Source organism: Carassius auratus, unplaced genomic scaffold (assembly GCF_003368295.1).
Source record: "Carassius auratus strain Wakin unplaced genomic scaffold, ASM336829v1 scaf_tig00041713, whole genome shotgun sequence".
Classification (NCBI taxonomy): domain Eukaryota; kingdom Metazoa; phylum Chordata; class Actinopteri; order Cypriniformes; family Cyprinidae; genus Carassius; species Carassius auratus.
Genome location: NW_020526674.1, coordinates 116,362 through 128,973, shown reverse-complemented (window position 1 = coordinate 128,973; position 12,612 = coordinate 116,362). Strand labels below are relative to the sequence as shown.

At 33.5% G+C, this 12,612-nt stretch overlaps 1 protein-coding gene and 1 long non-coding RNA gene across 5 annotated transcripts; one reads left to right on the top strand and one right to left on the bottom strand.

The window, feature by feature from the left end:
* Positions 1–863: 863 nt before the first annotated feature.
* LOC113085514 (uncharacterized) lies at positions 864–8,394 on the top strand. Of its 4 annotated transcripts, XM_026255174.1 has the most exons (7): positions 864–1,071; positions 1,541–1,612; positions 2,533–2,709; positions 3,297–3,381; positions 4,839–4,945; positions 6,190–6,382; positions 7,304–8,394. In XM_026255174.1, the coding sequence occupies exons 1-7, from the start codon at positions 1,012–1,014 to the stop codon at positions 7,390–7,392; spliced, it is 783 nt and encodes a 260-aa protein (XP_026110959.1). In that variant the 5' UTR covers positions 864–1,011; the 3' UTR covers positions 7,393–8,394. The 4 variants fall into 4 exon arrangements, 1 of the variants encoding a protein (XP_026110959.1); XR_003284296.1 differs by lacking the exons at positions 864–1,071; positions 1,541–1,612; positions 2,533–2,709 and adding exons at positions 3,008–3,106; positions 3,647–4,133; XR_003284297.1 differs by lacking the exons at positions 864–1,071; positions 1,541–1,612; positions 2,533–2,709 and adding exons at positions 3,014–3,106; positions 3,647–4,133 and having other exon boundaries at positions 3,307–3,381.
* Positions 8,395–9,927: 1,533 nt separating this feature from the next.
* LOC113085513 (uncharacterized) lies at positions 9,928–12,303 on the bottom strand. The gene is made up of 3 exons (XR_003284295.1): positions 12,098–12,303; positions 11,444–11,554; positions 9,928–9,979 (listed from the first exon to the last, which is right to left on the bottom strand). It is a non-coding gene; the product is annotated as an uncharacterized LOC113085513 (long non-coding RNA).
* Between the last annotated feature and the right edge of the window lie 309 nt (positions 12,304–12,612).

Sequence of the window (12,612 nt, the reverse complement as noted above, 5' to 3'; positions counted from 1 at the left end):
TGAGGAGCATTCTGGACAACTAAAGTATGCCACTATAGTTAGTGTAATGATGGCAAACACAATTCTGTATGAATAACTATTTGAATATGTAAGAAAGAACTAAAACTCCGGCTGCTGTTAAAAGCTATTTTATCACCTTAAATTGCACCTTTAGCAAGCCAGTTGTAAGGAAACTGCAAGGAGCTCAGAGTTTGAGCCTCATGACAGCTCTCACTTCTAGAATGAAATTTTATTTGGCTTAGGCTACACTATGAAAATATCTGAAGAACAAACAAAGATTTAAATTATGATTTAGTGATTCTGGCTGGATTATAGATGAATATACAGTCACCAAGACAAATATGGTAAAACCTCAAGGGATGATTTGTCATCGGAACGAACATAATCACAAAACTGGTGCGGTCTAGGCTAACGTCACAGTTTAGCACACACATTACCACGCTCCCTATAAGTTATTCTAATATGAATCACTGATAAACGTATCCATAACTGTTTTTGTCAAATGACATAATGTTGCATACCTCGGTTGAGACTCGTCTCTTTTCTTTGTGGGAGGATGGGCAATTGAGATACTTCTTGTAACTCCCTCGGTCTCGGCACTTAAAATAATTCTGTAATAAACAATGCACTGTTAGCCTTAAAAAAAATAATAATACGTTGTAGTTAAACCTAGCAGGATTTTTTTTTTTTTTTTTTTTTACCTCAGATTCTGTTATCCGTCGATATTTCGTGGCCTTTGATGGTTGTCTCAAATCATCAAGTACATGTTCTTTATATCTTCTTTTGTGCGCCATCATTGCATATCTGGTTGATTACGATTCTCAAATATATTTTATGCTTTTAAAAAAAACTGACACACATCACCATTGAATAGTTTGTGACACTCTGAGCGGGCTTTATCCTCAAATCAAAAGTTTTTATTTTATTTTTTAAATAAGTCGTAGCCAATCAGACGTCAATAACAATTTCGGCCAATCACAATTGGGCCACAGTCCGTTACACTGGCGCGAAATGTATGAGAAGATGGCGAACGTCAAGGCAGCAGGAGCTAACGTTAGCGCTCCACCAAGAGTAAGTATAAGTTGTTGAATTTGATAACATGCACGAACTATTAATGATTAAATGCAGTTTAGTACTGACGTTTGTTCAGTAAGTTGGATAAATACTTAATTCATCTTCAGTAATTTTGGTTCACATGTTAAAATGACAGTCAAAATTAGTGTGCTGCCTGACTTAAAGATGCTGCAGCCAGATAACTTTATTACAACATGACATTATTATTATTATTATTTTTAATATATATATAACGTTAATATCCCCTTGTCTGTCTTGCTATGACACAGAAACGTTTCAGAACGCTTGCTCCTCTTTGCCATAAGGGAGGGGTCGTAACGTAGGCTAATCGACAAGGAATGCTTTTTACATTTGATTTTTTAAAATACAATCACGGTTTTGTTTCTAAAATGCAAACTCAAGATTTTTGTTTGCAAGTGAAAATGTATTAAGGATGCTGTGCAATGTGTTTTTGTCTTTGTTCTAGAAAAAAAACACTTTAGAAAGTTCTGATGACGAAACAGACATTGAGATGAAGCGACAATATGAAAAAGCAAAAGTAAGTATTTACTGTATATTGCTCAAATATATATATATTTTTAACTAATATATAATTGCCCTAATGTTTATGATTTTGCAGTCCTAGGATAAAATGTCCTCTTATGATTATTAAAGAGATATTAAAAAATGAAAAATGTATGGTATTGTTTAAATATCAGTGGTTTGTATACAGATGTCCTGTTGGCCCTTCGTTTTTTTAACCTTTATTTAACAAGAAAAGTCCAATCGAGTTAAAATAACTTCTCACAGGGAGTCCTGGCCAAGACAGGAGGCCAAAAAAGTTGCAAATTAAAAACATTAAAAAAAACGGGACAAAAATTACAATACACAGCAACGCTCTATGTATACAATACACATTTAACTTAAGTAAAAACAAACATAATTTAAATAGTACCTAGTTGAAACAAGTAAACCGTTCATTCAGAGATGTCTTTAAGAGGTTTTAAAAGTACTAATAGATTGAAGTGATTCTAAATTTAAGGTGTTTTGAAGTTCATTCCAGACACTTGGTGCATATAATGAAAAAGCTTTTTTTCCAGGTTCTTTTTTGTTAATGGAATAACTAATAACAGTTTTTTTGACGACCTTGTCCTATAAACACTATTTTGTTAAATAAGTAAATTTGAAATGTAAAGGGGTAATTTACCCATTAGTGCTTTAAAAGTAAAAATTAACAGATGGAATTTTCTTCTAAGAGAAAGAGGGAAGGCCATTGTACAGTTAAGTGCAGTGGTGAGTCCTAGCTGCCTACATCTGTAATGAAACGAAAGGCAGAGTGATATAGTACATCTGATTTTTTTAATAAAAATGATGTAGAATGCATATAAATTAAATCACCATAATGATTTATGTTAGTTGTTTTGTACTGATGATAGTTGTTTTGCATGTTGTATATAACTGAGTTTTTATTTGGTCCAGAGACAAAAAAAAGTTGCAAAAGAGAGGATCCTCACTCAGTTGAAGGATACACTGAGGAAACCACTCCACTCCACTCCATGCAGAACCAATCCATTACATAGTGAGGAGGAAGTTGAATCCGAAACGGTGGACACAAACGTGGATTTGTTCAATTACCCAGGGAATTCTCAACCAACCGTATGTCGTTTCAAACCCTAAGCAATGAACACAAACTTTTGGACTGCGTAGTCAACCTAATGTATTTTTAAAAGTAATGTTTAGGCAGATAATACAAATTATAAGATCTATGGTATTGTTTAAATGTTATTTGTTTATAGACTATATACAGATGTTCAGTTGTCGCTGTTTTTTATGTTGTATATAACTGAGTTTTTATTTCTTGTTGACTTTGGTTCAGAAACAAAAAAAGGTTGCAAATGAGAGGGTCCTCTCTCAGCTGAAGGATACACTGAGGAAACCACTCCACTCTGATCTACGCAGAACCAATCCGTTACATAGTGAGGAGGAAGTTCAAGCCGAAACCGTGGACACAAATGTGGATTTGTTCGATTACCCAGAGAATTTTCAACCAACCGTATGTCGTTTCAGACCATACACCAAAAAAAAACAAAAAAACATTTGGACTGTGTTATAGTTATTCTAATGTATTTTTAATCATATTCTTTCAGGTTCTCCAAAGCGTTTTTTTTTTTTTTTTTTTGCAAGTAGAACATTACCATGCGAATCATTTTTATTTGAAATTGTATTTATTGTTTTAAATATAGGATACCTTAGATGCTGCTGAGGCAAGTGGAGAGAGCGTGGAACAGCCATTATTTGTCAGTGGTGAAGTGTTGAAAGCTTTGAAAGGTACAGTATAAAATACCTGAAATGAGTTGTGCTAAGGGATGCTATGTGGATAATTATGTCTTAAATATACTATATATACAATAATACATTTGTGATTGCAATTTTCTATTGACTTGATTTGTATTTAAAGCATTAAAAGTGGTTGTACTGTATTTCATTTCTTTAGATAGATTCTGAGCATTAAGCATTTACAATCTTTGTAATCATTCTAAGCAGCCATCTTTCTTCATAACTTTTTTAATAGAAATCTTTTCGACACCTCTAGAAATCTCAACTGTGGCGTTTGGCATCTTGTTCCTACCCCACTTACGATGTGTTTTTACACGTATTACCTGTGGTGTGCATCAGGAGTGGAGCGGTACATGTATTCGTACTGAACCAATTTGGTACAAGGGTCACGGTTTTGGTGCACGCATTTACACAGAAAATACACTGCGAAGCGGAACTATTGTTAGATACGCATGTTCTTTGGGGACACAATATGTGACGCGCGTCCTATTCGCTTTGGACTAATGCAAACTAGACGCAAATTTTAAGCATGTCTTTGTTTGCGTTGATTACAATGCTGGAGTGTGTGTGTGCTCGCACGCGCGGTAGAGAGAGAAAGATATAGTGTGTTCACTGTAGCACAAGAGAGATCGAGACAGAGAAGCAATTTGTCCTCGAGTGTCACAAATACAGTTCAGTAAGAGACCTTTACTTCAACTAAATCACCAACGTTATACTGTATGCCACAGCCTGAGAGACAGCAGGTGAATGTGTATGTGTGTGTCTGAACTCAGTGCGTTTCCCTACTGTCCATCACAGTGACTCACAGTGGTGTGTGTGTGTGTGTTAAAACACGGTGGTTAATTAAGGAAAACAAACAAATTGATCAGAAATATAGTAAATTATTTAAAAATTCATTCAGGTAAAACTATCAAACAACAATGTCTTAATTAATTAATTTATTAATAAACAAATTATATAAAACTATTGTCAGTTTACTACAAATAGTCATTTCTGTAATTTGGCGGGTCATATATCATTTTTTAAGGTTTTTGTTTCCCGTGTGCCTTTTCTTTGCCTTTTTCCTTTTCAGAATGGAGCTGCTTTGGAGTGTTTGATAGTATTTTGGGTGCTGTCATATCGCTACAATTTGCAGAAACGGGACTGTCAAAACCTTGACATTCTTATTATCCGGGAGTTATGTCATTAAATTTTAGTAAAATCACTGGCTTTGCATATCCCGTGCGAATGCACATGACAAAATTAATGTTGGGGCAGTTTCAAAATCACTCATCATCCCCAGATAATACTAATCCCGTGCAAATTGGGCTTTAGAGAAAACAACATATACTCAAGCTGCAGTTTAGTTTAACTTGACTGTCATAATTAGTATGTCCTCAAAATCTGTTAGTTATAGTACATTTTAAACTTTAAAATATATAAAATACATTTCCTCTTTTTTTTTGCAGAAATTCCCACCTTAGTGCAGTGTGTAAAGGAACTAATATCCTCAATGAACAGAGGGATCGATACAGCAAGCACAAGCTCAGGGTCCTCCAGCTCAGCCCAAGAGATGGTATGTTATTGTATGTGTTTTGTGAAATACTAATCATTCAAAACAAAATTTTAACTAGTAATTGACTCTTAGCTAAGCTCCACCCTCCTTAGATACTGTTGCTACGCCTGGCAAACTTTCACGCCTGGCACGTCTAATCGGTTGTTAAATTGTGACGTAACCACTACTGTTTCCGGGTCCTAAGGCCGTCGCCTTTCTACTGCTTTTGCATGAGTTTTACTATGGTTTTACCATACAGTAGTGCTGCGACCCGTGTTGTTTAAATAGATCAGAGTTTAAAAGAACAAGTGACTGTCAACAGTCATTTTACTTTTCCCTGTGACGAGAAAGACAAGAGGAAATGGCTGCAGTTGATAACATAAGTTACAAATATTAAACAAATAAAGAAACTTTGGCGTCAGTTGGTGCTGCTAACCCTCTAAAACCTGGCTGTCACATATTTAATTTTTAATCTTTGTTCAGTTACATCCACAGTTACAGCAGTTTTTAAAATACCTCATCAAGAACATGGATGCTAGCTTACTCACCTCAACCTCATAAACCTTCTTTTTTCATTGATGCCTGGAATCTGTCCTTAATTATGCCGCCTGCACTCTGTTGGATTTAAAGTAGTTTAAATCCTTTTTGACCGCCGAGGGTAACGTAAGAAGGACGTGATCGTAAATAAATGTACAAGTTCCTCCATTGTTTTGGTGCGGTCGGAGAAGCGCTTGGACCCACGAAAGCCACGTGACGTCAGACTTAACAACCGAATTAGAGTGTGTATGCAGTGGTTTCATACATTCTCAAGGAGATAATTAGTGATTTTTGGCTAACTCTGAGAGAGCAAAACAAAATGGACTGAAGTATGCATGAAGTATACATTATTACCGGTAATTAGCCTACACACCATTTTGCTCCAACGTATCAACATGTTGGACTATGATGACAGCTCAAGCTTGTTCAGGGCGGGTCTGTGTTGAAACGCTGCTGTCAATCAACAATCGAGGGAGGGGGATTGATATAGTGAAGTCACAACTGCTCAATATAATGAACGGGAACAATGAAAAAATTGAAACAAAACCACTGGATGGAATTTTTATCAATATATGATGGTTGTGTATAGGCACTGCTTAATTGTAAAATGATTGACAGGTATTGTAGCCAGTGTTCAGTCTAGAGATTACATTTTTTACAGACCCTACTATGTTTTGTTTGTTTGTTTGTTTTTGGTATGTTAATGTGATTTTTTTTTCTTTACATAGATTTCTCTGGGCAACATGGCTGTCCAAGTCAACAAAACCTGCTTTAGGAGATTGAATAGGAGCAGAATGTCCCTGTTCACTCAAGAGTTAGCTGTTTTGTTGTTTGGGAGGGAGGTTCTGGGTTCATCTAGCCTCACTGGGAATAGGTCCCAAAAAGAACGGCTGAACCCAGAAAAAATGAATGCACTTATTGGTTTGTATAAGATTTATATTTTTTATATTTCATTATAGTCCTTTCTCAGCTGAAATTTTAAATATTAGTGTAAAATATGTTATAAAAATAATTGACTTAAAGGGTAGCATGTATCATACTATATGTGCATGCGCAAACTTCAGAGATTGTGAACCTTATTTTATCACAGCAAGAAAACAATACAAACAGCATATCACAATAAAAATAATTTAATTTAACCAAATCTTAAAGTTAAGTAACATTTCAAATTATTTAATGAAAGGTTTGGGCAAAACGGTACAGTAAACAATTGCTTCTATTTCATGCACTTACATTAGTATTCAATCCTCAATAATTATACATCAAATTAAAGTAGTTTAAATAACATAATAGGCCATAGAGGATTCTTCAAAAATAATCACTGATTATCTTAAGAACGAGTTGTATCCAGCATGATTGAGTAATTTAACTGCATACTCTAGACAAAAGCATATGTTAATCACAAAAAAACTTATTTAAAGAATAATTAAAATAAATCTAAATCATCTTGATTATTTCTCTGGGAGTATTGGAGCAGATTGCTTCTACTCATTAATAGTGCTGACAATCACATCGATAAGTTAATATTTAACATTAAAATGGAGGATGGCATGGCAGGGCATCAGTATAAATAAACTATTTCATATATTGATATTTATTGCTAAGTTCAGCTAGTTTAGCTTTCTTCACAAAACTGCCGACAGTAATGCAGCCATCCTTTACTACAAAATAGATATGATCACACAGACTGTGAAAAAGGTCTCTTTTTGCCTAGAAATCATTGTGTGTCTATATTCTAGTAAGCTTTATATCCTATAAGCATAAGGTGGATATTATGAATAATTTTGTGGCTATTCATAAAGCACTAATGTACTAATGTTTTTTTTATTTTTTTTTCGGCAGACACTGTTATATCCGAGTTTCCGGGCACGTCACAGTCCGAGGTTAGAGCCGTAATACGGCGAAAGTGCAATAACGAAAGTTTTGTTTAAAAAAAAAAAACACTGTAAAGGTAATTTTTTGTTGTTGTTGGGAAAGGAATGTGAAAGTAAAGAAGAAATTTGTGTTTTGTTCATATAAGATACGTACAGTAATCTGTAGTTTAATCATTTTATTAAAGGGTTAGTTCACCCAAAAATCGAAAAGTTCTTTGTATTTAGTCACCCGCGTGTTGTTCTAAACCCTTAAGACATCCATTAACCATTGCATCACAAAATATTATATTTATGATGTAATCTGAGCGCTGGATAAGTCTTCCATTGACTTCCAAGGGGCTTAAACTTGCTCGATCAGAAATCGTATTAAGACATTGTTTGAAATTGTCTAAGTGACTCCAGTGGCTCAACCATCCATTTATCAAGCGACGAGAGTAGTTTTTTTGTGCCAAAAACAAACAAAAATAACGAATTTATTCCAATATCCATTTAATCGTGTTGTGCTTGAAAGTTGTTTACATAGTGTATCTGCGCGAGTTTGTGGGTTCTACGTCACCAGGCGTCACACACATGACCTGCGTTGGCCAATAGTGAACCTGTGTGGTGACGTTGAACCCAGAAGCGCTGCGCAGATAGACTGCGTAAACAACTTTGAAGCACAACACTAGTAAATGGATATTGGTATAAATTCGTTATTTTTGTTTGTTTTTGGCGCAGAAAAAGTATTCTTGATGGTTGAGCCACTGAAGTCACTTGGACTATTTTAAACAATGTCTATATGTTTTCTGATCGAGCAAGTTTAAGCCCCTTGGAAGTCAATGGAAGACTTATCCAGCGCTCAGATTACATCATAAATATAAAATTTTGTTATGCAATTATAAATGGAAGCCATACGGGGTTAGAACAACACGCAGGTGAGTAAAAACTGAGATCATTTTGATTTTTGGGTGAACTCCTTTAATGCTTTTAGTTTAAGCTTGCCACTTGTGTTATTTTGTTTCCCAACAGTCTGTTTGGACTTTAATAATGTTTAAAAAAAATAAAGTGTTTTTTAAGAAAGAGATGCTTTTTTTTTTGTACACATACCATTCCTCCTGTATCCCTTTAAACTATAGGTGTTTTCATTTACATGAATTACATTTACCGGTTATTTTTATCAAATGCATTACATCTAACTTTAAAATGATTATTGTATTAAACGCCTTCATCAGTGGTGGACAATTTTAACATTTACATTTTAACAGTATAACTTCAGCATAAATGAGGCAGAAAATGCTACTGATAACACAGTAATAGTGTACTTGACTAAAAAAAAACATTAACATTTAAATGTTTTATAAAAGTACTTTTGACATAGTTAAAATACATTTTTACAATAAATTAGTTTCCATAAATATAATATGATTGTATTTTCTTATATTTTAAAGAATTTAAAGGTGTATTTAAAAATGTTTTAAAGATGGGTTCTATTGCTCTAAGGGGGAAAAAAATTAAAGCTGAAATAATATTTTAAAATCATGTTTTAAGTTCATCTTAAGTTTGTATAAAAATAGCACAGTTGATATATTCTTATATTTTAAATAATGTATAAGTGTATTTAAAAATGTATTAAAGATTTAATCTAAAGATAAAATTAAAGCTGAAATAGTATGTTAAAAGCATATTTAAGTTCATCTTCAGTGTGTCTCAAAATAGCACAGTTGAGTACACTAAGATGATCTTAAGTTTATATTAAGAAGTACTAAAGAACATTTTTTAGTATATTAAGTACAAAATAAGTGCGTGAAAATAGAGCACTTTAAATACATTATGGAAGTGTACTAAGTGCACTTAAATAAAATGTATTTTAGTGTACTTTTTTAATCTAGGAATACATTATAATTTGTATATAATTACATAGTATTATTATTATTATTTAAATAGTTTATTATTGTATTTAAAGATGGTTTCAATTATACTAAAACTGGTAACGAAATACATTTGTTGAAAATATGAAATAGTATATTAAAAATACACTTTAGTTTATCTTCAGTGTGTCTCAAAAAAGCACAATTGAGTACACTAAGATGATCTTAAGTTTATATTAAGCAGTACTAAAGGTAAGCTTTTAGTATATTAAGTGCAAAATAAGTGTGTCGAAAATAGAGCACTTTAAGTACATTATGGAAGTGTATTATGGAAGTGTAATAAAATGTATTTTAGTGCACTTTTTTAAATCTAGGAATACATTCTAAGTATAATTTGTATATAATTTAATATTATTATTATTATAATTTAAATAGTTTATTATTTTATTTAAAGATTATTTAAATTATACTTAAAGTGGTAACAAAATACATTTTTAAAAAATATGAAATAGTATATTAAAAATACACTTAAATTCATCTTCAGCGTGTCTCAAAAAAGCAGAAATTAGTATACTAAGATGATTTTAAGTTTATATTAAGCAGTACTAAAGATAAGCTTTTAGTATATTAAGTGCAAAATAAGTGTGTCGAAAATAGAGCACTTTAAGTACATTATGAAAGTGTATTATGGAAGTGTACTAAGTGCACTTAAATAAAATGTATTATAGTGCACTTTTTTTCACCTGGGGTCACTCTTCACAGACACAGAGCTGGACACATGTGAGTCTGATCTTACACTAATTACACAAAGAACAGAGAGAGAGGGGAATATTTTACTACAGATTCTTCAGTCTCATTTGAAAAGGTATAATGTTGTAAATGGTCATTTCTGTAGATAGATGAACACATTCATGTTTGATTGTCACATTCATTATTGAATTTATGCTCTTTAGTGTCTGTCTGCGTAACTGTATTACTGGAAAGAAGCAGAAACGCTGTGATTTATTGTATTATTTACTTATTTTCTATCACAGATACCCTAGTGGAGAAATTAGCTAAAGCTGTGCTGTAAAAAACCAAATGAAATACCTTTCAGTAGCTGATCAGGTGTGAGCCTGATCTTACACTAATGACACAAAGAACAGAGTGGGAACAGTTTTAAAACTTTAATAGAATAAATTTAATACATTCTTAAAAGAAACTACAATATATACTGCAATGCAAAAAGAGAGTAGAGTATAAGTCCCCTTCCATCACAGTAGAGTCCAAGCTCTCTTCTGTCACATCAATATCATCCTCATGTAACACACAAGCTTCATTTCTACCATTGTGCCACATTCATTCTCCTCAGTGTCAGTCGTCTCACTTCTCTCACCTTCCTCATTTATATCTTCTCTAGCAATAGAGACACAGACCCCAGCTTCAACACTCTCACATCCTTTCATTATTTACAGCATTATTCACTTACTCAACAAATACACTTCTGATGTGCCCTTCCATCATATCAACCAACTAATCAAAATCAGATTCATCTTCATCATACTTCAAGACCATGTAAACCTGTCATCTTAAACGAATGACAAGCGGGATCATTTTGATTTGGGACACTACTGTATCATGTCTTAATCTCTACAAGCAAGAGTTCATCTTTACTGAAAGCTGGAACACATCTCTTCTGACTTCATATCTACAGATTTCACACCAGGGCTGTGCAGTGTGACATATGTTGAACGTGCTATGAAAAATAATCAGAAATTTAAATTGAATTCAAGAAATAGAATTCAAACAATATCTTTCCGGAGCCAAAGAATAAACAATGTTCTGACTGCTATACATAATATTTATTGCTGTAGTTTTAGTAGATGTTTTATTAATGCAATGATGCCCATGATCACAGACAGACTTGTTATATGAGGGAAAGTTATCCCACAAAATCTAAACACTGAGATTCTTTCTGTTTGTTTGGGGATTATCTAAACTTAATATTATATTCATAGGCCTAGCCATAATATATCGAGTCATTCAATGCTATGGAGTAAAGAGCGCTCCTGTATAGTCATTAAAAATCAATTACTCATTTTAGTTCATTTAACATTTACAGCAAAAGATACTTCAGTTTGCAATGATTATTTACTTTTTCTATGCACTGAATGTGCAACCTGAAACATACATGTAAAACATTTTAATTCTGGGGTTGTACAGGATTTAAAAATTAGACATTTAACAAGTTTCAAGCTGTTTTTAACCCGAGACAGTCTCACCTCTGTTTGTGTGAGAGACTCATCTTTCCTCTCTTCTCTGACATACTGCAGATGAACAGCTCAACACTGAGATCTTTGTGTCTCTGAAGATGATCAGATGCTCATCATGACCTGGACATGACAATCAGATCAAGATTATGAGAGTTCAGAGGAACAAATGATGAAGAAAATAACTAGTGCTGAATCTCTGAGTTATCAAGCAATCAATATACAAATAAAATATGCTACAAATATACTGCCATGTAATAATCTCTTCATATCACTCACAACACACGTCTTTATTTATATACACATTACTTAAGAAGTTTAAAAGAAGATTAGTTTTACTCGTGTTTATCGTCTCTATATCCGGAAGAACAGGTTTGATCTGACCTCAGAGTACTTTCGGTTTCGAGTCTTAAAATGGAAGAAGGAGAAATAAAATAACACGTTTAGAATTAATCTGAATGCTTCATTTGTAAAGACTTGTTCAAATGTTTTAACACGCCTCAATCGGCTTAAAACGGTTTGTTTTATTAATATCTCTCTGTATCTGTGGTTTGTTTCTTCGGCGACAGACAGGTATAAGTTATAACTGAACAAATCACGCTTCATCCAGCTCTGAAATGCGTTCATCATTCTCCTAAATAAGTGTAATGGTGAAAGTATTCAGACTTGCAGTAGTTCAGACGATCTTGTGCTGCAGGAACAGAATCCAGAAGTCTTTCACACACTTCCGGTTTGTGATCGCTGTTAAACACCTGTGCGATCTTCACGATTGATGTTTGTCACCTGACACGACTTCATCTTGGAGAAAATCAAAGTCCAGTTAACAACAGATCTCGTGCATCAGCGCCACCAACTGGACAGGAATGTGAAGCACAAACACACCCGCTTTTTCCTTCTTCTTCCTTCTAACAGCAGATCCCAAACTAAAACAGTGCACTAGCGCCACCTGCTGTTTCTTCAGATTCTCCCTCTCAATCTGCTCCATTCACCTCCTGCTACATTTGACTACTCTGAAGGGTTAATGAATAATGACAAATCATATCAAATAATCCAAACCAAACATATCAATCTGAAAGATAATGATTATATAATATATAACAGAATTATATACAGTCCTGTTTTTATTTGAAGAAATTTCATTACATTTCTTTCATAACAGCAATAGTCTATGAATTCAGATT